Genomic DNA, 24,459 nt, shown 5'->3' with positions numbered 1-24,459 from the left:
TCTGCCCTTGTGTGAAATTGGACTGGTGGTTAATCAAGCTGTATAAAAGATCAGATGATTGATGATTTGGTGGTTTCTGTTGGTTGACCTCTCCTTCGACAGTGGGTTCGGGAAATGTACATAAAACAAAAAACAAACAAAAACACAGTGGCTGTACCTTTCTGTATTATGGACAATGAATAGAATTTCCACAGACCCACATTTTTATGCATGTTCACAAACAACATCATGGAGAGCAATGGAAAGTCTGCTTTCTTCACAGTTACATTTTTGTTGTTCATATTTATCCCCAAAACATTTTACTGTTCTACTTTATATGTAGCATGGCAATCAGTGTATAATATTTACCATTGGAACACACATTTATATGACTGTAGTACCAAATGACCACATAATAAAATTTAAGTAAATAAAAGGTGTGAAAACTTTCTTAATTGTATCAGGTCTTGGGACTGTAGGAAGAAAATGGCTATTTGAATTAAAATATATTTGTCTTTTCAAAAAGTGATTTAGGTTCAAAACAAGGCATAGTTGCTGCCGATTTACAGTACTTTAATCTTTAGCGCGAACCAATTTAAATGATCACATTTCACAGCTGAGATAAAGACAGTTTGTGAAGCTCATATGTAACGTACACCTGTAAATTAGACCCCACGGGTCATATGTCGAGTCAAGTCTGTCACACAGCATTGTCATGTCAATAGGCTCCACCCATTTGTAAATAAATACTTTGAATATAGATGGTCAAATGCAGAAGAAATGCACCCAACCACAATAAGGTTCCCCCATGCCCCTGTATGCATATATTTAGTTTATTAACAGATGTGCAAATTTAAAAACTGTAAAATAACAAAATATTTGCCACTCATTTAGTCATCCTACTTTACAGTTTAAAAAGAAACATATTGTATTAATTTAGATGATTTTTTGTTTATGATTGAACATTATTTAAAATGCCACAAATTCAGCAGCTCACGTGACCAAATTGAGCATTTAGATCAAGATTTAGATGTGTGATTTTCCCTTTTTCCGTCGTGCTTTACCATTCGAGACAGAGACGTCCAGAGATTCCAGACGAAAGGGCCGGGGCATCACAGAGTCCGGACTTACGGACGAGTTCACCGGAGAGCCACTCAGACTCAGCTGGGATATCCCATTATAGAGGGCCATGGAGTGGACAACTACAAAAAACATACAGCTTCTTTAGTTTAAAACAGCAGGCAACATACGGTGACTTGACAAAGTTTAATAATTCATTTTTCATTATGGACTTGTGAAATCAAAACATTTATTTTCTAAACTTTTTTCAATAAATGAATAATAATGAATCTGACAGGACTGTAACCTTGGCTTACACTTGTATTGCATTTAAGAAGCCTGTGTCACAAGTCTCTGCTACACTGTAGTCATTTTTCATTCACTCAGCACTTGGTGGTGGTAAGCTTCTATTGTAGCCACAGCCGCCCAGGGGCCGACTGTCCATTTACCACGTGGCTATAAAGTGTTGTTTATATCCTGAGCTCTTCTTATGTCAGTGCCCTCTGCTGGCCACGTGTGGAATTCTTTCCTTTCTTTCTTTAACTGCCCCCTAGTGGCTGGAATGAGCATTCTGGTTATTACTTTAAAAATAATCATAACTCCGCACCTTTAGGTAAGTGAAGATTATTTTATATATACATAATGTGTGTATCAATCAACATATACTATTACATCAAAAGGAGATTTCACTTCCTGTATGTCTTACCATGCCCCTTATTTGGTTCCCCTCCCAGAAGTTGTGCTGTTCTTTTGGATTTGAAGTAACTGTTGGCGATGTTCTCACTGTCACTACGGTTGAGCATTTCTTTAAACCTGTCCTCTTCTTCATGCTACAACACAGAACAATGGTATCACATTTTATTACAAATGGTATACAAATGTCAAAAACATTTTTTTTTTTTACATTTTGTAAACTCACCTCTTCTAAACCAGCAGAAGAGCCTCTACGAGTTGGCAATTTTTGGGGGACAGCTGTTAATTAGAAAGTGAGGAAAATATATAATGAAACTGAAGTTGGGGAATAAACTAAATACATTTTTGCTCACTATAATTCATGTATTATACATTAGCCTTCAAATAAGACTAAGAATTTTATTTAGAAATTACATACTTTGTACCCACTGCATTAAATGTTTCACTTAAAGTAGCCATTGTTGCCATGAGTTGTTTTTGGAATTGAACATGTAGTGGCTATAGATCTTTTAAATATCTTCAGTTCTTAAAACAACAGATGACCACTTTTTGAAAACCCTTTAATTAACTAAAATCAATCAATGTTTGCATCTTCACCCTCCCACTACCCAACTTATCTTGCCTGAAGGCAGTGTTGTTTTCTGCACTGTGACATCTGGCAGCCTCCAGGTGGCGCTCTCTTCATCCCATACCGCCTCTTTCTTCATGCGGTCCAGGTTGCTGTAGTTACAGTCCCGTCTCACCAGTTGCACCATGCGCTCCAGCAGACTCTGCATGAGTTGCCCGTCCCGCTCCAGACGCCGGATAGTGGCCAAATAGTCATCCCTTTCCACCTCAAACTCTGCCTGGAGGTCACGAATCTCCAGTTTAGCTGCTTTGAGCTGAAAAATAAACAGATAAAAAGAATACTGAAGATATTTCATACAAAACCCTAAAGAGGGAAACCTTTGCATAAATTGTTTTCACCAATTCAAATATACACAAATCCATTTATTGATTTACTCACCTTTCCCTGAACGTGGACCAACATTTGGCTTTTAGCATGAACCTCTTCCTGAATGGAGTTGTACACACTGAACAGCACATTTTCACTCTCCTCACTGTTCTCAGACAAAGCCTGGATCAGCTGGACTTGTCTTTGGTCGGCAAATTTTTTCCGCAGTTGGTGCCTCCGCCTGAACTCCTGATTTTGGACCTGTTCTCCTCCAACAACTGCCTGCTCCAACAGCTGCAGCCTAGCAGTGGAGAAGACACAATGTGTTGTGTGATTGTGAGAGAAAATATTATTGAAATTATAATGATAATGTCATCAGCAAAAATTTACATCATCGTCTTTATTCAATCAAAGGTTGTCTTTTGCTTAGATAAACTGTAGATTAAATAAATTGTGACTTCAAGTTTTGTTTGTGCACACCTCTCCATAATGTCTTTCTGGTCTTGAGTTTGTGTTGTTGAGATTTCTAAAGACTCTCCATCTGAAACTATTCCACCCGCTGCAGCAGACTGATCCACTACAGCACTTTGGCTTTTAGCACCCTTCTATAACCAATAAAAAGAATTGCAAAAAGTTACAGGTGAGTTTAGAACTTGTGTGTGGAAAGTGTGTGGGATGTACCATAGTGACCATGCTGGGCTCCACCCTGTTGTCTTCCTTGTCGTCTTCCACAGAACTCAACTTATTGCTGCAGGAATTCACTAAAACACAAATTAATTTAACAATATATATATATATATATATATATATATATATATATATATATATATATATATATATATATATATATATATATATATACTGACGTGAAAATGTAACTATGCAAGTCAAGCCCAGAAATTGTATAATTAGAGTATTAGTGCAGTAAATCTGAGCAACTTTCTTCTCTTTCTTTTTTTTTTCACGACAAATGTGGCTATCACTACTACTGCTACTATACACATACTCGCGGATAACAAGACAAGCATGCAGCATAGACTGTAAAAAAAAAATACATCTAACTAAATAAATACTTCGTGCACACAGCTCATTTTTAGCATGGCAGAAGAACAATTTGTGCCTGCATTGTTGTACCATTAGTTGGCTCAGAGCTCCTCCTAGTGGCCTGAGCGTTCTCTAGGTCAGATAGCTTTGACTCAAAGGAAAATCTTAAAGCAGCGATGTCTTCCTGCAGCTTTGCCTTGGATTCCTGCTCGGCATTGTATTCGGCCTGCAACTTGGCAAGCCTTCCCTCATACTCCTGTAGAGAAAGAAAACACAGAGAACCATAAATCACTGCGCTCCCACTGAGAGCATGTAGAGGAGTGGAGTGTGTGAACAGGAAAAGTTTAAGTGCCTCTTTAATCTTCTCTCTATCCACTTCTGTTACAGTGGACAGGGGCTTCGAAGAGAACGAAGACGCTACAGACTGAGTAGTCAACAGACCTGAAAGATAAAAGGCTAAATTACACCTTCAGCTCTCTGTATGATAGCACACATGCACAGTTGTTTCTCTAAACAAGAGTCTGCAGATGAACCCCAAACTTCCAAATAACTATATTTCTTTAGAAAGCTTAATAATGTCCTGGCAGGAATAACTAGAATATGTTAACTTATTTGCAATTATTTAGGTTTCCAAGGGACATTCTGGTACAGTATTTCTCATCAAAATAAATAAATCATAATAATAAACTTACTTTTAATTCTGTATTACTACAAGTTATGTTTAATAAATAGATAGTTAACAACTATAACCACTTTCGCTATTACAATTTCAAATCCTTGAGCCAAAAATACCAATACTGTTTTCTTTTTTATTCTTTATATGTATTTACATATATACCTCTAGTTACTACTACTTGATCTTGTCTATTTTGCCCCCCCTGAGTGTTTCTTGAGAGCTGCTGGATCTTATAAAACACTGGATCTTAATAAACACTATTATTATTGACATAATAATGTACCCATCACCTGTTAGGTTAGTTGTTCCCAGTTGGCCTGAGACAATTGCCTTCAGCTTTTTGATCTCCTCTTGATACTGTCTGAGGAGGGCATCTTTGGGGTCTTCATTAATCCGAGGTTTGTTCTGAATGCACTTGGCCCGGTTTGCATATCTCAGTGTGCTCAAAGTCTCCTCATAGTTGTAGTCGGCCGGAGACAGACAGGCGATCATGAGGGTGCGAGTGTTGCCCCCGAGAGAGTCCTGGAGCAGTCGGGTGAGTTTGGAGTCCCTGTAGGGGATATACTTGGAGCGTCCGTCCACCAGTGCTGAGATTACGTTGCCCAGAGCAGATAAGGACAGGTTGATCTTGGTGGCTTCACGGAGGCGCTCACCAGTTGCACCGGTTTTGGATTGACGTTCACTCCCTGCCAAATCCACCAGGTTGAGTTTCCCAGCTCGCAGATGACTTTGTCCATTTTCATCTAAGGTGAGAGGCGAATACAAAAGAGAGGAAATCAGTCACTTTTGCACAAAGATTGTTACGCAGTTTTATAAACAAACTTGTCATTGTTAATGAGGTAATCTTCTGTTAACAACTGAACTGATCGTACATGCATCAGATAAAGATCCTTTTTACTTTGCTGTACTGTATTGTAAGGATTAAAAATGTTATTCAAATGTAGGTCAATACATCTTAAACCACAAGGAAAAAACTAACTTAATATGAATCAATAAGAGGTGTGAGGTATGAGTTCTACTGTTTTAAGAGATACCTCTTTATTTTTTCACAAGATCTATTTCAAAGACCTCAATGGTCCACAAAAATGTCATAAAGCTTAGTACTGTTCACCAGTGCTGCAGATCTCCAGATGGATGGTGAAGATGGAGTGTGACCGGGATGAGTCTTTGTTCATCAGTGTGTATGCCACAGCTCTGTTCCTCCAGCCCTGCTCCAAGATGGTCTCACATTCCCCTACACTGTGCACCGTGTGCATGGACAGGTCCCGAGCGTACACGCCTCGCTCTGGGTGCTCCTTCAACTAGAACAGATCTCAACCATGTTAAACAAACACCTCATATAGATACTGTATATGGCTTCAACTACTTTCACAATTCTCAGGTATTTTGTGAGTTATAAGAAAATCAATGTTAAGTTGATTATCAGTTATTATGTTGTTTGCTTGCTAGGATTTGTGGATCTGGAATATAATAATAATACAAAATAAATTACCTCTAATTTGCTTTTGGTTTCACTTCCCAAGAGATCCCTTATTTCTTCATTGTAAATCTCCAAGTATGACGCCCTCACCAGGAATTTGGTGTTTTCTGCACACTAGTTAAAACAAACAGTTGCACTTTTAAAGGGTTCTGGGCTTTTCTCACAAATACCAGTTGTGACGAGAGGTGGGTAGAGAATAGCTAAAACATTCACTCCAGTAAGTGTAACTTTACTTTAACAATAATTTTACAGCGCACTGACTGTTTGAGTGTCTGATTTACGATTCACTAGTGACATAAATTCTGAGAAATTAAATATAAAATGATGTAAAAAGTCTAGAATTATATACTTTACTTTATATACAATATACTTTTTGAAGAATTAAGAACACAAACTACATCTGTTTTATGCCACTTTTTAGTAGAAGCTCTTGTGTAAATGTATCAGAGTTCTGCCCGCCTCTGGTTGTGACGTACTTGAATGGTTTCAAAGATGTGTTCAAAAGCCCGTGGAATGACCCCTTTCTGACACACAGGTTCTGCTGTGCCCTGCATCGTGAAGGATTTACCACTTCCAGTCTGCCCATAGGCAAAGATTGTGCCATTGTAGCCTTCAGTGACCCCCTAGAAGAAAAAGACAGAATTGACTTGGTCACAAATGGTTAAAACAAATCATGAGGTTTGCAGTCATTAGAAATAAGATAGGCTTAAGCAACGTTAATGTCCAAGGTGTCCTGTGGTGACTTGAGTTGGTTGCTTTTGTCGAAAACTCATTTTAAAGTCTTGCTTACCTCGACCAAGGGATACGCGATCTCGTTGTACATTTGCTCAGTGGTGTGGTCAGTGAAGTAAGTCCCATCAAATGTGAACTGTTTAGGAGGCTCGTCCGCGACCCCGGGTTTCACTAGAAAACACTGACAGCGCTCCAGATCCATGGACAACACCACCTTGGACTGAAAGGCCCTTTCGCGGTCATTCAGCGGCCGACAGCGCACAACCACCTTCACAGACTCGGAGCCCATCTCTCTGCTGGTCATAACAGTCCTGTGCTGCAATAGTGTTCACATTCCCTACAGGAGCCCCCAGTCAAGGTAATGACGAAGCTCGAGTTGGCTACAGGGCACCGGTCACTCTCCTTATTTATCCACGGCGTTAGTAAATTGCTTAGCAACCATAAACTCTCACCTGCCCGCAGTACAGGTGAGGGCGGGGCGACCCCTACCGGCCACAACTGTGTAACAGGCTATGATTTACTGATATTACAGTGCTTTTGATATTGCAGTTCAGTGTAGCACTAGGGTAATAAGGTTAGAGCTCTACCAATAGGCTATAGAATACCAACCAGCCTTCAATCACAAGGGCTGGCAAGTGAAAGCACATTTTCCTTTTTATAGGCAATGAGTAGCTTGTAACATATTTTAATGTTATATTCTCGGTATCTCATTAGCTTTATGGTTCAATTTCAGAGCTTCACAGCAAGAAAGTCTTAGGTCCAATCCCCGGACGGGCCTCTCAGGAGTTTGCATGTTCATCCAGTGTCTGCGCCGGTTCCCTCCAGTTTCCCCTACCAGTAAAATCTTGTACAATAGGCCACGATGAGTGAGAGTGTGCTTGAGTGTATGAGTGTAGTTTGACAGATAGAATTTAGCCCATGACTACAATCTGGTGTGGTGTGTTCACATAGATGTGTTTCGTGTGTGTGTTCATTAGCATACACCTTCCCAACCAAATGATCAATAAAATGCTTTCTTTTGTTACTGATCAAATTGAAAAACATCCCAAAGGACCTCTAGAATCTAAATCGTTCCCATATTATCAGCCTATCCAGGAGGGGGAAGATTGACATCTTTATAGAGATAAAGTAACAAAGATGTACAGTACATAAAACAGACGAGCCGTTTCCAATTTACGCACATATTGTATTTGCACACACGGCAGATAGATAAAAAAAAAATGGTCAAAGCAGCTCTGTAAATAGTAAGGGTAAGAAATAACGTACAAATAATGATTCTAAAAACATACAAAAACAGACTTAAAATACTGAAATAAAAGCAGCATTTGATAAAAAGTGCCCTTTCTTAAGGTAAGTGCTGACATTGTGGAAGTAAATGACACACAGTGTATAAAAGGTACACCAACAACAAGATCCCCCATACCAGTAGTGAGACATGCAAATAACAACAAGCACAATGTTCAGTCAAAGCTCTATGTAGCAGTTCAGTTTCCAACTCAAGCTCTTAAGTGGGTACTTTTCATTCTTGTTTTTTTGAGATTGTTTGGCGTTTTAACAGCTTGTTTTGGTTTGCTGGCATCTTCCTCCCACTCGTAACAGTGGTTTACTCGGGCGCAGTTTAGCAGGCAAGGCAGCTCATCCACGGTCTCGGTGTAGTGCTCAATTAGTTCAGCCAATGAACTAAACTCCAGCTTGCATTTCTGTTAAAGCAGCATACAAACAGCCAATCATATATATGCGTTTCAAAATGAATACAATACAAACAAAAGTGTGTTACCTCAAGCAGGAACTTTCCTTTCCGTGTATTTTCTATGAGGTGAGTGACAAGTCCAGCGGGAAAGCGAATAATCAGAGAGCCACATTTCTTTTTTTTAGGATGTGGACACAAAAGATACGCTCCCAATACATCGTCTGCCAGGAGCGAGTAGCTGCTATCACTGCAGAAAATAAAGAAAGTACATGCATGAAATAGCATTTACAAAATTACATCTGGAGCAGTGGTTCAAGATTTCCGGTGGTCTTCAGTGCTTTGTGTGTGGGTAATGTCACCCACAATATTGTTTGAGTAAATGTGAATGGAAAAAGGGTATAGGACCAACAAAATAAATGTTTGTTTTTTTTAATGCATGATGCAAGCGGCCCCACCGAGACAAAAGTGAAGCCATGTCCAAAATGTCGCGCTCCTGAAGCATTAGGATAATCCATAGCGGCAGATAAAAAGCCTAAAGACCAAGCCCTTGAAAAACAGGTGTTGCTAAATTCTTGCGCAGGTGTAGTCCGAGTTAAAGGCTTACATGTGTGGTGGCACTCACGTTGCGATTCCAGCCCAACACCACACCGCCTGGGCCAGTGCTTCTTCCGTCTCGGCCAGGCTTGGGGCTCGAGACCTCCTCTGAGCAGGGGCCTCTTGTGCCTTTGCTGTTTCCAGCGGAGCAGACAATATTGAGAAAGAATATTGAAAAATGTGCATGGAGATAAATGTATGGATGCGGCGCAACAGTAAAAACAAACAAAGCAAATCACAGAGCCATTGAATACAGTAATCATTTTCTGCGATTCACTATATATTCATTTTAACAAAAAACAAAAGACCCTCTATACAAACCACACCCTCATGATGAAAGTGAAATTTAAGTGAGTGCACAAGGGATCCAAAAAAAACTTGTGGACTAAAGTGAGGTCACACCAATCAAAAAGTGCAGCCCATCCTCTATCAAAAACTCCTTGCGTTACCTAATCAACTCCTTGAACCTCGAGAGCGCCTTCTGAACAGCTGGCCCACCTGATGATGTTTGGAGTCGCTCCTGTACCGTGCGCTGTTTGAGAGGGGTGAAGGTGAAGGAGCGGTACGCCCCGGAGTGCAGGGCTTTGGTTCGGATTGCTTTCTTGCGCACCAGTGAGGGGGACGAGGAGAAGACTTCATCCTGGCTGCTCTGCTGGTCATCGGAGGATTTCCCGTGCTTCTAAAACAGCAAAGACATGTGACTGTGTTCATTTTGATAACTGCAGAAACATTTTTGGTGCTATTGCTGGTCCACATCCACAAATATCAAAACCTAAGTGTGTACTAAACTTCACGGGAAAACAATGATTCAGATTCAACCATGTGGCAGAGGCAGCGAAATCAGCAAAGATGCCCACACATGCACAATTATACAAGTATTTAAATAACGGGTGGGGAAATAAAATGGGATGATTTTTCATTCCCTCCACAGCCCTGCTTTGTGTAGTGATGTATGTATTGGCATATAGTTAAACCAATGCAGTACAATTGCGTATAAAATATGAGAATGGAGAATACCTTTGTTCCTGGCAGCCACCCTCTAAAGGGCGCCCTTCTGAAGGACACCAGGGCGCTGACACTGAGGGGGAAGCCATGGTTGAGGAGGGACGGGTTTCGGCGCGGGGCAGAGCCGGCAGAGTCCTGCTGAGCCTCCTCTGGATGTTTCTCCAAATACAGCAGCTGGAAACATCTGCATAAGAGCAGGTTCAGGAACTGGGCCTATTAAACAAAGATAAAGCTTTCAAAGTACATCACTTTGTCAAATGCTGTACACTTCAGTACATTGTGGTTAAAAGGCAGCCATTCAAAATATGTGCACGGTAGCAGAATAAACATCGTCTTACAGCTCTGGCGTGTCGTGCTTTGAAGACGTGACAGTAGAGTTGCGTGTCAAGGCTTCCAGGGTTGTGGGACACAAACGCAAACTGGGAATCTGTGGGCCGCGCTGTGGAAAGAGACACTCTGCGAAGTGCATGGGCCATCAGGAGAGTCTGCAGGTGGGACGGTGCACAAACTTAACACAACTCACCCAGTGCAACGAAACAAAAACTAACGAAAACAAAAACATTGCTTACGGTTTCATCCTCGTCATATATTTTCACTCCTTTTATGGAGAATTTCAATGACACTAGTCTTCTTGGTTTGCATGTCTGATGGGAGACAAATGCAGCGTAAGGCGAGGTATACTGTACAACAATGTATAAGTTAAAGCTGCATTGTGCAACTTTTTATGTGGGAAAAAAAAGTTGATATTTGTGCGTATTTGACCTTACAGTGACTCAGCGGCTGTGTGAGTGGTTACTTTGCATCACAGTGGTCTCTAGGACGCTCCAGGATCAACTGTTTGGAAGGTTTTCTCTGCCGACGGACCAGAAAACCTACAAAACAAGTGATCCTGGAGTGTTGTAGAGACCACCGTGATCAAACATAAAGGCACCATGCTGACCTCTCAGCCACTGGGTCACTACAAGGTTAAATACACACAAATATCAACTGGATTTTTCCACCTAAAAGCTGCATAGTGCACCTTTAAAGTGACTCACCCTAAAACATTTTAGCCGTGTGTGCAGTTGCTCAATTTGGTCATCCAAACAGTGGTCATCCACAGGAAATGACCCGACATACTGAACATAAAGAACATGTTATGAATGAATGAATGATTGCCTGGGGGGTTGGGATATGAATGAAAGGATGAATAAGTATGTTTTTCCTACCTCCGCTGTGCGTGTGACTGTGCCATCTTCTCTGCCTGATGCCTCCTCCATGCTGTTCTTTGCTGTGGCTTTATCTCAAGAGGAGAAACAATGACAGCAAAGTCAGCAACTAAGTAATTCCAAAAGAGAGAGAAAGACAGTTTCATAATCCTACATCTTATGGTATGCAACACTCTAAGCCAGGGGTGTCCAAAGTGCGGCCCGGGGGCCAAATGCGGCCCTCAGACCAATTTTTGGTGGCCCTTGGCCTCTTGCTGAATCGGGACACATCATCAGAGACAGTCCTTTTTATTTGAAATGTAATAATTCTACACAATTCTAACCAAACAACTAACCTTTTTCTGTGAGACAGAGCTGGCATGAAGGTTTTGAGCATAAATAAAGGTGTGGGGCACAATTTAAACCTCTGCTAGTCAAAGGTTTTGCGGCACTAACCACTGATCTATGGCCCTTCATCCTGTGTGCGCTTCGGCCCCCCATGAAAAAAGTTTGGACACCCCTGCTCTAAGCAATGTTTATGTCTGTTAATTGACTAGGCCGACAGCAATAATGAACACATCCAATTGTCAAAATGCGCCCTCTCTGTTGAAAAGCGTAAACCTACAGCCAATGTGGCGAGTGTTACACACGATGAAACCAAAACTTTTCACACAACTTTTCAGAGAGAGACACGAGTCCACTAACCTGCGGCAGCAACTTCAGAAAAGACAAAACAAAATCCCCAGTGCTGGCAAGTAGCTTTCCCTGTTGTGCCTCTAGTTCCGACTACGCTCCCCCAGCCAGACTCTCACCCTGCAGCCGCGGTCACAGTCGCTCCCCTCGCGCCTCGCCTCAACCTGCCACTGATACGGGACCAGGTGCGCGGCTGCCGTGGGCCGGAGGCGGAGCTTCACGCGCTGAAAACGGGCTTAGAAAACCTGTTGCTGACCGACTAGTTGTTTTCTATGAGTTGGAAATGTCAGGACTTACAGGTTACACTGCTCAGAGAAAGATGAAACATTCAGTCATCTACTGTAGCTCCTTCCGGCGGTCTATCCCAGATTGCTCCTCCACACATTCCTCGACATTGCGAAATTGCGTCCCGCCCAGTCAACCCTCTGCGCTGAACTATTCAGGCTGGGACCTCAAAACAATCCCACGCTCTTAAAACGAACGAATAATATATCAAGCAATACAATAAAACTAAACAAACCTATTAATTAAAAACATCAATCAAGATATGGTTAAGGGCCCCCATTTTGACAACCACTGCCTATGACCCACATGTTTTCTTTCCTGGAATAAACTATACATTTCCGACACGTCAGGGCTGCAAAAGTAGTTATTTTGTAAAACGCTGCAACTGAGCGCATTCATTTTTATGCCCCAAATTTTCCTTATGACTTCCAGGTCTAGCAGAAATATTTATTCGCTGACAAAGGTTCCCATAAGTAATAAAATGTGCCATGCAACATCACTAAATAATGGACAAATGTTACAAATATAGCCATTTATTAATGACTTCAGAGAAAAAAGCTTAACAACACAGGGAATACATGCATGCAGAGTGTACATCTTAAGCTCTTGGCTTCCTTCTCTTTTTCTTACAACACACATTTCTCAAAGTTTCTACAGTGATCCAATGAAATGAAATCTTTAGATGTTCACATACATATCAAAAAGACATTTCCTCAAAGCCACATTTTAAAGTTAATACTGACTTGAGAAGTCAATGACCTGGCACCTGCAGGCGCAAATCTTTTCGAAGGGTAATTGTTTCAAATAGAATATAAGCACGTAAGGCAAAATCATTCGATGCTTTTACAAAATGCATTAAACCATAAAATGTAATTAAAATATTTGAACAATAACAGAAAATGGAAAGGAAATTTCCCAGTGAAAACTAACTCCTATGGCGCGCTGCTTACAACTATGAGGTTATGAGGAGGAAGTATAAAAACAGAAGTAACTACATGTCTCTAGTTACATGTCGATCTGGCTAAGTTTTCTCCATCTGTTCATACCTTTTTTAATAGAACTAACTGAGCTTTCTACACACAGAGATTAAGAAACACTGGAAACTCTCAATGTACAGTTAACTTAAAAAATGAAACTACTCTACAATAGAAATAAAAAACTGCTGCCTCTTTAAAAAAGGCAGCAACCAATAAAAAACATATGCAAACTGCTATGGAAGTTTAGCGCCTGCCACGTTTGGACTTCCGAGCTGACTGAGCGCTACCCTTTGACCCCTTTTTGGCCGCAGGCTTGGACTTTTTAGATGCAGCTCGGGAATTACTTTTGGTGGCCTGTTTTTTAGCTGGAGGCGCTGGAGATTCTTCTGGTTTTGAACGGCTGGACCTGCCTTTTGCTGCCTTCTTTGGGACAACTTCCTCTTCTTCCTCCTCCTCCTCCTCTTCTTCTTCCTCCTCATCTGAAGACAAATCTTTGGGTGGTGGTCGTTTGGCCGCTCGGCTTGCCATCTTTTTAACGGCTGGAGTTTTGGGCTTTTTAGCGGGAGCGGCTTTCTTCACCGGAGTGGCTTTTTTTGCTGCTGTAGATCCCTTTTTGGAGGATGCTGGTTTGCTTGCCACTTTCTTAGATGGTGTCACTTTCTTAACTGGAGATGACTTGCCGCCTCTGGATTTGGATCGACCAGCACTTCGAGATTTACTTGGCGGAGGACGCCGTGCCTTGGGTGGAGGTCTCTTACTTCTAAAGCAACAAACATAAATGTATCAATTGGCATGGACAAAAATATATTCATTTTGTATAATAGATTTCATTTACATAAAACTAGAATCTTAACTAGTATACCTGCTGTTTTTCCCCTCGGCCTAAGACAATCGTGAAACAGCCCCCCCTCTTCAACAAAACTTTACAGCATATTATTTTGGATAACAATAAAGAGATGATAAAAGGAGACGGGATTTACTTTTTATAGCAGCATTAAAAAATATGTTAAAGCTGCTCCTTGGTAATTAAATAGAAATAGAAAAAATTGAATATCTTCATATTTACACCAAAAAAGAAAGAGGTACCCACCGGCTGCGGACGGGAGCTTCATCTTCTGACTCCTCTTCCTCAGACTCTTCAGATTCCTCTGACTCGTCATCCGACCTTGCCTTCCGTCGTTTTGGTGCTGCAGGTTTTTCAACATCTTTAAACCGGTCTGGATACAGAATTGTAGGACTGCATAGGATACCATTGGTTAGTTACTACAAATGATATATGCCATACAGAGAAGACAACACAACATGTACCCAGGGTAGTAGGGGAACGAAAGCCGGTAGGTCCCTGTGAAGCCGTGACCAGTGATCTGCTCCATCCAGCCCAGTACTTTGCACTTTGTGAGAGTCCTCCTCAGAGAAGACACTAAACAAAAAAACAATTTGAGTTTATTCTCAAACAGCCACATCGATTAAATGCAAATCAGTTGCAAGGGAAAAGCACAGTTATTGCTACCTAGTATGTGCTCCTTTCGGTCCTTGTTGACGTCTAAGAGGTGTTTGCGTAGAATGGTAGTGCTGCAGGTCTTCGGTTCATTCATAGCCGTTATCGCAGCAACAATGGCATCATCCAAGGTGCTACCTTTCAACTGGGCTTGGCTGCCAGAACGCTTCAGCTGTAGGGAGGAGTAATTAAAAAATATTAATACAAAGGCGGAAAAAAACAAACGTTTTAATGAAAAAATGCATACCTGAAATGTTCCACATGCTCCTTTCCCAGTAATCTGCTCCACTTGGCCTTTTTCTATTGATCTCCCCAAAGCTGCCTTAAGAATATCAGGTCTGAAAGCACACAATTTCACTTAAGACATTTCACCAAAAAAAGAACTGCACTGAATAGTTAACACAGGTGATCTTATTTATCTCCCATTGTGATATAAATGATATAAACATCAATGGGAAATCTTTACCAAAAATGTGTCGATTTACATATAATTAATAAACTATATTCAAGCTGTACCTTTTCTCTATATTGAGGGCTGGAAAGTGTTGCATCAGGTATTTCTTGATAAGACCAAAGGATGCCTCCTTGGGCTCACAGAGTCGTGTGATGATGAGCGGCAGTGCATCTCCCAGAGACTCTGTGTTCTGTGATGTTTTCTGAAATTGACATTTATATGACATTACACAATGCCTGCAAATATAGAGCTCTCCAGTGGTAGGAAATGACTTTGTTTGTATCAGGACATGGTCACAAAGTGCTTTACATGGAGCAATTAACATTCATGCCATACTCAGTGGTGATAGACAACCTTAGTAGCCACAGCTGCCCTGACAGAAACAATGCTGCCAATTTGCGCCATTGGCCCCTCACACGACCACCAACCACACACATTCACAAACATAAATACGTGTTTTTAGTGATGGAGAAACTGGAGCACCCGGAAAACAACAATACAGACATGGGGAGAACATGCAAAATCTACGCAGCGCTAACGGCTGTCCCACCGCGGCGCCCGTAAAACATACCTTTGATGCTGGTGCCACTTTTCCAATGGCAAAGGTTCCAGAGAGGCCTTTACCCTTCAACTGTGTGCCACAAATACAGAAAAACATATTGAAGACCACCGAATTTTCAACTATTATTTAACTAAAACTAATTGAATAAAGAAAACAAGCAATACCTGCTTAATAGCACCATTCCCCAACTGCTTCTTCATTGCTTTTTTGATTAGAAACTTCTTCCTGTCAAGTTCCATTGAAGGGTATTTTTTGATTAAGTATTTCATGAGTGACTGGTAAGAAACCCCAGACCGAGAGTTGAAAGACTGCAAATCAACAACACATACGTTACTCTTGAGTCAGAAAATAGGTGGTTTCAATGGTTTTCTGTTGAAACACACACCGTTATAGCTTCAACCAGAATGTTATCCAATCTGTGCTGAGTCCCTGCATAGTTTGTAACAGGAACCTTTTTATTTGAGGAGACACTAGCCCATGCGGGAATGGTCCTTTTCACCTTCTTCACTTTGGATTTATATTTGTATCCATCCTTTAACCTGTCACCAAAATAAGCAAATGTTTGAGTTATGCTTCATGATTACCTAAAAGCGATATTTCACTGTGATTGTTACCACCCTTATCTTGATCACATCCTCACCTTAGAAGGAGAACATAGCAGTGTGTGGTGCACTGTCCGGCCAAGCAGTCCTTGCATTTGTCACTTTGTCCATGTGTCGGCGTCGGGGGAGACAAAATGAAATTTCAGAACATCTCTCTTAATGAGCAACAGTAACTGAACTAAACTAGTGAGGGAAAGGTTCTTTCTAGAACTAGTTTTCTTCATTGAAAATCTCACACAACTCAGCCAAATTTCAAAAAGGAACATTTTCTTGATTTTATTTTATTCCATAAATTTTGAATTGTTTTTCTGATGATATTTTAAGATCTCTTAGTCACCCAGCAAATCAACATATACTGACATAACTGGCCACTCAAGACTGACTGAAATGTTGCACTAGAGATTATGAGGAGCTGTGAGCTGTTATCCAAGCCGAGGCAAGGATCATAAACACGGATAAAAGTGCTATCAAAGTGAAATATCGCAGAGCTCAGAGTTGGAAAAGTTTTAAAAACTCACACTTCCTTGTTTTTCCCATCCTCTGCTGTTCCCTCTTCAGGATCCTTCTCTCCATTCTCTGTCGGTTCAGACTCATCAGTCGACAGGCCCTCCTTTGCTTCTGGAGCGGATTTAACTGGACTCTCATTAGCCGGTGGAGACTCTTCTTCTGGTGTTGCTTCATCCTCTGAAAGTTAAATATGCATTTAGTATATTTTAAAGTGAACAATGAACATGAAATATTTGGTTTGTGCATTGCAGATACAATTGAATGAAACTCAGGAAACTAATGAAAGCTCCTAACTATGGTGCGCATGCGCGGTGACACAAACGTTAAAATTGTTAGAATCTTCATTTTTGAATACGTAGACAAACTATAAACAGCATTAAGTCCAATATATTGTGTTGCTTTTAACTAAACATGATGTCCCTGACGGTGCTGTGTGCACTCTGCAGTGCAGTAAAGCCGAAGTCAATCATTGTCCTGGGCCTAAGGGAGGCTTCACCTTTCTCTACCGCCGCGGAGGGGGGTTTCTCCTGTGGCGGAGTCGCAGCTGCTCGACGAATGGGCATCACTCTCCACCACCTGGATGGAGAAAAGAGCATGCATTTTCACTTTTATGAAATAATCTGCGCATGAACCCACATACACCGTGGGTACTGCAGCACCAAGCAGTCACTCATTCATTGAATTCATACTAGATTAAAGACACAAGATAATCTAAGCATGTATTTCACAAAGTGTTCTCTGCTTTTAATGTGTGCAAGGCGCTTTTTATTGGCACATCTTAAGGAACAACTCAGCGTGTTTCCAGGATTATCAAGGAAACGATTAGCCAAAATTCTCGGCAATTTCGCCATTTTGTTGGTTGGCATACACACGGTAATGGCGTCGCTCAATCCAGATGAAAAACATTATTTCCAGCCGCGTTACGCGGTCTTTTTGTGAATGCATGCATGCAAACGAGTAATTACTCAACAACGTTGTTGTACGGAAACAAACTAACCTGTTTAGTGTTGGGAAAATGCGAAATACTTTGAAGAAATTACTGCACGGTCCTTTATTTAGGCAAGATTTCTCAGTTTACGTGCCCCGCCCCATTGCCGTTGCTTGTTACGTCCTACGTCACACACCGCGGGATTCCCACGAGCTCTTTGTACAATCAAATGCACTCGGCATTTTTCAAATCATGGATTACCTTCTGAAAGCATACTTGCTCTGCAGTTTTCTTTATCTGTTATTAATAATTTCATTTACTTTTTTGTTTGTAGGATTATGGGGGGATGCTCACTTTCATTTACTGGGTGCATGAATCAAAAATCAATTTATTTTATGCATTGACTCTTCAAAGAATTCCAATATTAACTTTAAAAACCAAACACAGGCCAACCAACAATGTGCCAACTACCAACATTTCACAAGAAAGAAAATACTAAATACCTGAAAATATGGCCAAATACTTTTACAACCTTTCAGCTTTGAAGTTGTGCGTTTTATGTCCATGAGTTAGCACATAGCTCATTTTTTTAAGACTGTTAATACTGAATGGGGTATTTACCACATGGCACCCATCAAATGACTGGAAGTGGGTGGGACGGTTAAGATTGGATAGGACAGCACAAGGTGATCATGGGGCAATGGGGTCATTTCAAAACCATGCAGATTTCTGAAAGAGTTACAAAAATAAAAGACACAGCTCTATGTGAAATGTTTGCGCTGGTAAAGGGTCCTGCTTGCTGGTGACTCCCAACTAGTCAAACCAAAATGAACAAGTGGTAAAGAGCACAAATCTGAAACGACTTAGCAAATAGATTTTTAGTCTTTATTTACAAGCTTTTCATTTGCTCTGCAGTATTACAAGCATACCGTATGTTCAGTGACCCTGGACATTTCCTTTTGAAAGGTTGCTTGTTTCTTATTTCATGAGTATCCAGTTTGTCCATCTGGAGGGTGACAGTTCTGATGAATGATTTTCTCCACTTCTTGAATGCACACTTTACCGTGAGGTTCATGTACGTCTCACATCCAGTGGGTCAAGGCTGAGGGAGCACTCTGGAGGCAACCACAAGTGCCATACACAGACATGTTAACATTTCTCGTCCTTTCACTGACGCTTCCCCTTCATCCCCAAATAACTTTGGTCTGCCCTGTTTGAATTCAAACAGTGTGGAGTCCAGGGAAGCAATGATATCACAATTATTATTTTGTTATTATAATTCATATTATTTCTGTTTTCAGGTTCTCCTTTGAACATCTGCAAACGTTAAATAACTTTCATATTTGCAGTCCTTAAAAAAATAATAAATTAAAGAGTCCGGGACCTATGTATTTAAGTCTTTCTTAAAAAGTAAAAACAAAAGTTAAAATTTAAAACAAAAATATTTTCTATGTATAATACAAGTATTTAGTGCTTCCACCGTTGGAATCCAAACTCAAAATGGCGGCATGTCTCAGAACCGTACCGCAGAAAAAAAAAATCCAGCTGTAAACGCGTTGTCCTGCTCATACACCCATTTTGAATTTAGTTTGTTCAGCTGAGACAATTTAGTTCAACTACGAGTCCTGGGTGGCCTCTTGTCAATTGTCCTCCGACTCTTCTTCAGCTTCTCGTAACCAGGTGAAGAATGCCGTCACAGATTTGAGGGCCACCCCTTTGCCCTGTTGCTCTGCAGGGTCTTTACTTGACTCCCACTTGTAAAACGCATCCTCCGAGATGACATCCTCGTCATATAGACAGTCAAAGAACATCCGGAGGAGATCTGAAAGACCAAGCGCAGGAAGAATTTAATCATCTTTTGCTTTGCACAGTAGCTCCTCTTTAATAACAATTGCATCAAAGAAAAACATTTCACAGCTGGTATCATTGAGCACGGTGGGCAAGCCCCTCCTGTCTTTTTGTTTTTAAAAAGGGGCGAGAATTTATACGTACATTTTAACGTCTTTTTTGTCTACGGATGTCAGTGTACATGCGTTGTTTTAAACCCTGCTTGTAACAACACATAAACATCTATTTTATGATCCCCGTTATTGTGCTTAAGGTAAATGCACTGTTAGGAAATACTCTGTTGTTTAAAGACGTCGTTTCAGCTATTAAACTGCAATGCATTGTGAAAACATTTTCTTTACTTCTATGTGTAGTTCACGTCACAGTTCTGATGCTCATGCTCTGAGGGATTGAGAATTGCATGCATTGTTGGCTTTATCTGATATGTGGCTAAATACTGTAGCTTCTTTTTAGTCCAAAATGCAGCAGATCTGATACACAACATGATATGCAATAGCCCCACCTAGAGTTTACATTATCACCCGCCACCGTTAATAGCAGTTTGCCATATTGCAATGTATTAAAAATAAACATTAATACTCAAAGAAACACAGACTTGCAATGTAACATGCTGTGCACACACTCTAACTTACTTGGCGGCTGATCAAGGGAGACGATCAGTGCCTGAAGTGCATAAAGTGCTTGAAGCTGTCGCTCAGTGTCTGAGTTAAGGTACTTGAGTAAAACAGGGAGTCTCTTCTGGATGGTGTCCGTGTCCACACGGCAGTTAGTGTTCTCATCTGTTCAATAGGCAGTAGACAGGTCAGTGAAATCGGCAGGTTTATAAACAGAAATGTGTTTGTTCCATTGGTTACCTTTCACAGCTGCTTTGCACACAGCTGTCATTAAAGCCCTCAGGAACGGAGATGAGCTCATCTGAGATTCATCCAGGTTAGCCTTTACAAAGAAGAACCGGCAGCACAAAATGAGACGAGTGTCATCGTTTTGTTTCATGCACCAGTGTCATGCATTGACTCCTACCTCAACCCAGTCAAAGATCTGCTCATCAGTGGCCATTTCCTCCAGCAGCAGTTTCTCCAACTGTCGGTTTAACTCTTCAGGAGACAAGCTCCTTTTTGATAAGGCTGTCTGAGATAGAGATGTGTCCGATACAACAAACTGGAGTTTCTGTTGGCAACATAAAAACATGTTACAACATCACAGATCAAAAGAAAATGTACTTGGCCGCAGTTTTTTTGTTTCATTATGACTAACATGCTGTGTGATGAATGACTCGACATCGTCTCCATCCGGTAGAAAGTCTGTCCAGCTGAGACCAGATTCCCTCCATAAAGACCCCACCGACCTATGGCTCTGTTAATACAAGGCATTACTATTATACAATAAAATAACCAAAAAGCTGCCCTTCATTTTCATCGTTCTTGATATTATTTAAATCATTACTTTGTTGTTTACCATTTGTTTGCATAGTAAGTGCAGTATTTCAGAAATTAAGATCCCAGCTCTTCCCGTAGTAACCAAAGGTTTGCTTAATTCACTGTCAACAAAACAGACGACAAAGGTAACAGAGAAAGAATTTAAGACACTTGCTAGTATTAATGATTTAAAGACAAACTGCATAACATTTTGGATTCTACTGTTGCAAAAACAAAACATGTTCCTAACGAGCACCTCGACACAGAAAAGTCTATTTTTGCGGTGGGTAATCAATGAATGGATTTGGATGAGGACCTGACCTATTTAGATCTAATATTTGGCTGCCTTATTCATATCTGCATGAGATGAGCCAGAGACGTCCCGCTCCCAAAAAAGTTAAGGAAAGAGACGTGAGCAGCTTACACCAAAGACATATGTTTGTTTGGTCTTTTTTTTTTTTTCCTCAATAAAAAAACAATAAAAATAATTTTTAAAAAAAGGCTTGTATTTTATTCTATTTATTGGGTGAAATGTTACACAGTGTGGCTTTAATTAAAGTATCTGGTGATCACAAATGCAAGTCTATAATTCCTTTGCAAAACTTAAGCAGAGGGTTGTCAAAGTCTAACATCTTACCAAAAGAGCTCTTTCATTGAGAAGAGTCCATCCTTTAGCACTGGGCAGAGCAGTTCGGCGAGGTACAGCCATATGTGGGGAATGTCAATGGCCATGTCATCTGCCTGCTCCAGCGTGTCGGCAAATCTAAACGCACAACACAAGAGCAGATCATAGATTATAGTCGCTAAAACAACATGGAAAAAGAATTTCATACAGTGAATGAAATTAAGAGACTCTCAGTTGGTCTTTGTTCGGACCCTTTATAGAATTCCGATTTGGGCAGGATTCCCTGATGCAGGAGCTGAAAGAATAGCTGTCCCATGTGGTCCCGTGTGATCTGGCTGCGCTCAAGCGTTGACTCCACCCCAATGTGGACAAATATGTGCAGCTGAGAGGCCAAGTCCAGTTCATCCACACATTGGACAGCCTCCTGCAATAAAAGCATCCAGCATATTGTTAAAACCACCATCGATATTGTATTAACAATCAACTAGAACATGTTCATAATAAATAATATTACCTTGTAGTCATTTATGTGCAGAAACTCATCAATAATGGACTTGGATTTCCTTTCAACTTCTTCCTCAGATAAAACAGTCCGGTCTGGGGCAAGAATCACAGGTTCAGGCTTAACTGTAAACAAAACGATTTGTGGACATAACATTAGTATTTTTCAGTCAATATGGAAACAAATCTGAGTGTACTTGTTGTTCAAAGTAATTGCTCACCAGGTTCCCTGATTTGGCAGCGCTCTAGCTCTGGCTTGTCCTCAGCCACACTGAGTCTCCTGGGCTCTGCTCCTTCTCTGTCGCGGTCTCTCCGAGGCTCCTCTGGGGACTGGATGTCCAGAAGCTCTTTGGAGCTCCCTCTCCGGACAAACGGACTGGAGCGCGATGACGAAGCAGGTATGAGAGGTTTCTCATTACGCTCTCTCCCTGCAGTGCTTCGACTAACAGCAGAACAAAGTTTTGTCACTCACTAAAATAATGACTGACCAAATTACCCAAATCAAACAGCAGGTACCTTCCTAAAGACCGTCTGGAGTCAAACTCTTGGTTCTGAGTGGGTGTGGTGGAGGGTTGGGCTGTGGGTGCAGGCTGCAGAGCGGAATAACGATTGAGGCTTGAGCTAGATGGCCGAGATATCTCTGTTAAAATAAAAATACCTGAAAAATTAATTTGAATAAGCTCTACGCACTTACAAAAAATACACCAGCTGTAGGCAATGTCAGGCCTGGCCATCCAGCTTAGACCCTTAGAAGATGATTTTGAGAAAGATTCTTACACATATCAGAGCTCAGTTAAAGTACACTAAAGATGTCAATTTCTTCATAATTTCTCCCCCAAACCCCGGTACTACTTAGGGCCACAATTGGCAGGTTTAGCCCATAGTCTTTAAACGTGGAAGAAAAGTGATCTACCACCTTATTTTATTAAACACACTATAAAACGCCCTGTGTACGAAATGTGAGGTATAAATAAAGTTGCCTTGCCTATAACTGATAAACATGTTACAAAAGTAAAGTTTAATTCATAATAGAATATAATGCTACAAATATTAGAAATCGCTGTGCAATTAATGAAAGTTTAAGACAATCTCAATTTGGTAAATCTCAGCTACTGTCATGGGGCATTTTAATTGTCAGGTCTACAGTCAATACTGTGGCAACCACAAAGGGTTGGGAATTTGGAAGAGAACAATGGAAGATGTTTGTGTTAAATGTCCTTGAGCATACAATTTTTTTTAAGCTGATGATTCCTGATTTACCTTCTGTGGACCCACCACCTGCAGGAGGAGCCATAGGGGCGGATACAATATGATTTGTGCAGCTCCAACAGCTGCCCCCACGACTCAGAAATTTCTGATTCATTTCGACTTATTCAAATGATAATAACTAAATCCGAACCATTATAACAATTAGAATTCAATTACAAAGACAAAGATTCCTTCTTTGTCAAAAATTGAGAAAATGCCACTTTCAGACATAGAAGCTTTTTGAGGCTGGTGAGATGTAACTTTGTTTTAGTGTAACTTAAAGGAACTACACCTAATTTGAACAGTTTTAGTCAAATATCACAAAATGGATATTTTTACCGTCACGGCCACCCTAAAGCCCTTTCCGTCACATATTGACTAAGTGGGTTGACCATACACAAAGTCAACAAATCATAATACAATTCACAAATGCCTACTTTTACAACATACCTTTATGGGGAGAAACAAATTAAACCCTACAAAAAGAAAACAAAAAGTCAAGTATAGTTCCTTTAAGCAAGTTACCCGTGTCACTGGCCTTGGCCCCTCCACTGCTGCCTTTTACCCACGTGACCTGAGCCCGTGGACCCAACTGGATCTTCTCATCCATCTGAGGCTGCACACAGACAAACACAAGCAATTACAGATGTTGCACATTGGCAACAAATAAAGCAGGGAAGCTATTGAGCAGTGTGTAGCAGTACCAAAAGGATCCTGTAGAGGGCTCATGTGCCATATTTGACCATACCAGTGTTGGGACAAGTTGTACAACTGTGGTGGTGCAGTATGCAGAAATATGTGTCTTATCAGTTTGTATAAAACCGTTCATTTAACTGATTAGTACTTTATGAGTACCACAATAGTTGACATTTTTGTTTCAGCCTCCACAAAGGCTGAAGTATGTCTGACCTTGGAGATCTTTGGGATCTTTGTGGGGTCGATAGTCCTGCTGTTCTTTGTCATGGGCACAGTGTTCCAGGTCTCCTCTCTCTGCATGCGCTGGTCTCTCTGTTCTCTGGGATCTGTTCAACCACAAAATAAATAGGCACACGCACATTAGTGACATACTGTATCTTCACTATGTTGAAGAGGCTCTTATGTCTGTATTTTTGAGCAGCTAGATTATATAGAGCAGATGGGAGTGTATCCTGGCTGCAGTGGTATACAATTGAGGCTGTGTGGGCATTTCAGACAGGAAGTGGGGCTGTTTGCTCATTTGACTTCCTGAGGCGCTGTAGATGCG

The 24,459-nt window shown here is 40.9% G+C and overlaps 4 protein-coding genes across 11 annotated transcripts in view; all 4 read right to left on the bottom strand.

Moving 5' to 3' along the window:
* Positions 1 to 1,005: 1,005 nt before the first annotated feature.
* On the bottom strand, positions 1,006 to 6,886 carry kif17 (kinesin family member 17; the record flags this gene model as incomplete). The annotated part of the gene is made up of 13 exons (XM_079578491.1): positions 1,006 to 1,181; positions 1,745 to 1,868; positions 2,337 to 2,612; positions 2,738 to 2,966; positions 3,146 to 3,270; positions 3,347 to 3,426; positions 3,800 to 3,965; positions 4,095 to 4,150; positions 4,676 to 5,128; positions 5,497 to 5,686; positions 5,878 to 5,979; positions 6,342 to 6,488; positions 6,656 to 6,886. The coding sequence occupies 13 exons, from the start codon at positions 6,884 to 6,886 to the stop codon at positions 1,006 to 1,008; spliced, it is 2,355 nt and encodes a 784-aa protein (XP_079434617.1).
* Positions 6,887 to 7,896: 1,010 nt separating this feature from the next.
* On the bottom strand, positions 7,897 to 12,149 carry sh2d5 (SH2 domain containing 5). The gene is made up of 11 exons (XM_079578983.1): positions 12,064 to 12,149; positions 11,886 to 11,990; positions 11,095 to 11,203; positions 10,924 to 11,004; positions 10,456 to 10,530; positions 10,225 to 10,371; positions 9,899 to 10,099; positions 9,380 to 9,560; positions 8,910 to 9,015; positions 8,375 to 8,534; positions 7,897 to 8,297 (listed from the first exon to the last, which is right to left on the bottom strand). The coding sequence occupies exons 3-11, from the start codon at positions 11,143 to 11,145 to the stop codon at positions 8,094 to 8,096; spliced, it is 1,206 nt and encodes a 401-aa protein (XP_079435109.1). The 5' UTR covers positions 11,146 to 11,203; positions 11,886 to 11,990; positions 12,064 to 12,149; the 3' UTR covers positions 7,897 to 8,093.
* A 446-nt stretch (positions 12,150 to 12,595) lies between these two features.
* hp1bp3 (heterochromatin protein 1, binding protein 3) lies at positions 12,596 to 17,780 on the bottom strand. 2 transcript variants are annotated; one of them, XM_079578159.1, is made up of 13 exons: positions 17,649 to 17,780; positions 17,148 to 17,227; positions 16,663 to 16,828; positions 16,183 to 16,245; positions 15,928 to 16,081; positions 15,707 to 15,850; positions 15,552 to 15,611; positions 15,043 to 15,182; positions 14,774 to 14,864; positions 14,539 to 14,698; positions 14,337 to 14,448; positions 14,119 to 14,265; positions 12,596 to 13,788 (listed from the first exon to the last, which is right to left on the bottom strand). In XM_079578159.1, exons 2-13 carry the CDS (start codon positions 17,212 to 17,214, stop codon positions 13,272 to 13,274), a joined length of 1,821 nt encoding a protein of 606 aa, XP_079434285.1. In that variant the 5' UTR covers positions 17,215 to 17,227; positions 17,649 to 17,780; the 3' UTR covers positions 12,596 to 13,271. The 2 variants fall into 2 exon arrangements, with proteins under 2 accessions (XP_079434285.1, XP_079434286.1); XM_079578160.1 differs by lacking the exon at positions 16,183 to 16,245 and having other exon boundaries at positions 12,597 to 13,788.
* A 662-nt stretch (positions 17,781 to 18,442) lies between these two features.
* eif4g3a (eukaryotic translation initiation factor 4 gamma, 3a) overlaps positions 18,443 to 24,459 on the bottom strand; it is a 34,910-nt gene continuing 28,893 nt past the window's right edge. For 5 of the 7 annotated variants that reach the window (XM_079579075.1, XM_079579079.1, XM_079579077.1 and 2 more), the window contains 13 exons: positions 24,126 to 24,238; positions 23,742 to 23,832; positions 22,485 to 22,608; positions 22,190 to 22,410; positions 21,982 to 22,094; positions 21,719 to 21,891; positions 21,480 to 21,605; positions 20,883 to 20,964; positions 20,682 to 20,780; positions 20,448 to 20,594; positions 20,282 to 20,363; positions 20,060 to 20,206; positions 18,443 to 19,401 (listed from right to left, as the gene is read on the bottom strand). In XM_079579075.1, the coding sequence (XP_079435201.1) occupies positions 19,220 to 19,401; positions 20,060 to 20,206; positions 20,282 to 20,363; positions 20,448 to 20,594; positions 20,682 to 20,780; positions 20,883 to 20,964; positions 21,480 to 21,605; positions 21,719 to 21,891; positions 21,982 to 22,094; positions 22,190 to 22,410; positions 22,485 to 22,608; positions 23,742 to 23,832; positions 24,126 to 24,238 (1,700 nt within the window). In that variant the 3' untranslated portion in view covers positions 18,443 to 19,219. Of the gene's footprint in view, positions 19,402 to 20,059; positions 20,207 to 20,281; positions 20,364 to 20,447; positions 20,595 to 20,681; positions 20,781 to 20,870; positions 20,965 to 21,479; positions 21,606 to 21,718; positions 21,892 to 21,981; positions 22,095 to 22,189; positions 22,411 to 22,484; positions 22,609 to 23,741; positions 23,833 to 24,125; positions 24,239 to 24,459 lie in introns of all 7 variants that reach the window. The other 2 variants (XM_079579074.1, XM_079579080.1) reach the window with 1 other exon arrangement.

This window comes from Gobius niger (genome assembly GCF_951799975.1).
Source record: "Gobius niger genome assembly, chromosome: 20".
NCBI classification, from domain to species: Eukaryota; Metazoa; Chordata; class Actinopteri; order Gobiiformes; family Gobiidae; genus Gobius; species Gobius niger.
The sequence above is the reverse complement of the archived record's forward strand: the minus strand, read 5'-3'. Positions and strand labels throughout refer to the sequence as shown.

Bases quoted from the DNA above. Each gene is read 5' to 3' on its own strand.
- sh2d5 (XM_079578983.1), bottom strand. From the start codon at position 11,145: ATGGAGGAGGCATCAGGCAGAGAAGATGGCACAGTCACACGCACAGCG. The intron at 10,372-10,455 runs GTAAGCAATGTT...TCCCACCTGCAG, and splicing joins TATATGACGAGGATGAAACC to ACTCTCCTGATGGCCCATGC. The intron at 10,100-10,224 runs GTAAGACGATGT...TTTGTTTAATAG, and splicing joins AAGCACGACACGCCAGAGCT to GCCCAGTTCCTGAACCTGCT.
- hp1bp3 (XM_079578159.1), bottom strand. From the start codon at position 17,214: ATGCCCATTCGTCGAGCAGCTGCGACTCCGCCACAGGAGAAACCCCCC. The intron at 15,612-15,706 runs GTATTGCTTGTT...TGTGGCACACAG, and splicing joins GGAATGGTGCTATTAAGCAG to TTGAAGGGTAAAGGCCTCTC. The intron at 14,865-15,042 runs GTACAGCTTGAA...GTGTGCTTTCAG, and splicing joins GCCCTCAATATAGAGAAAAG to ACCTGATATTCTTAAGGCAG.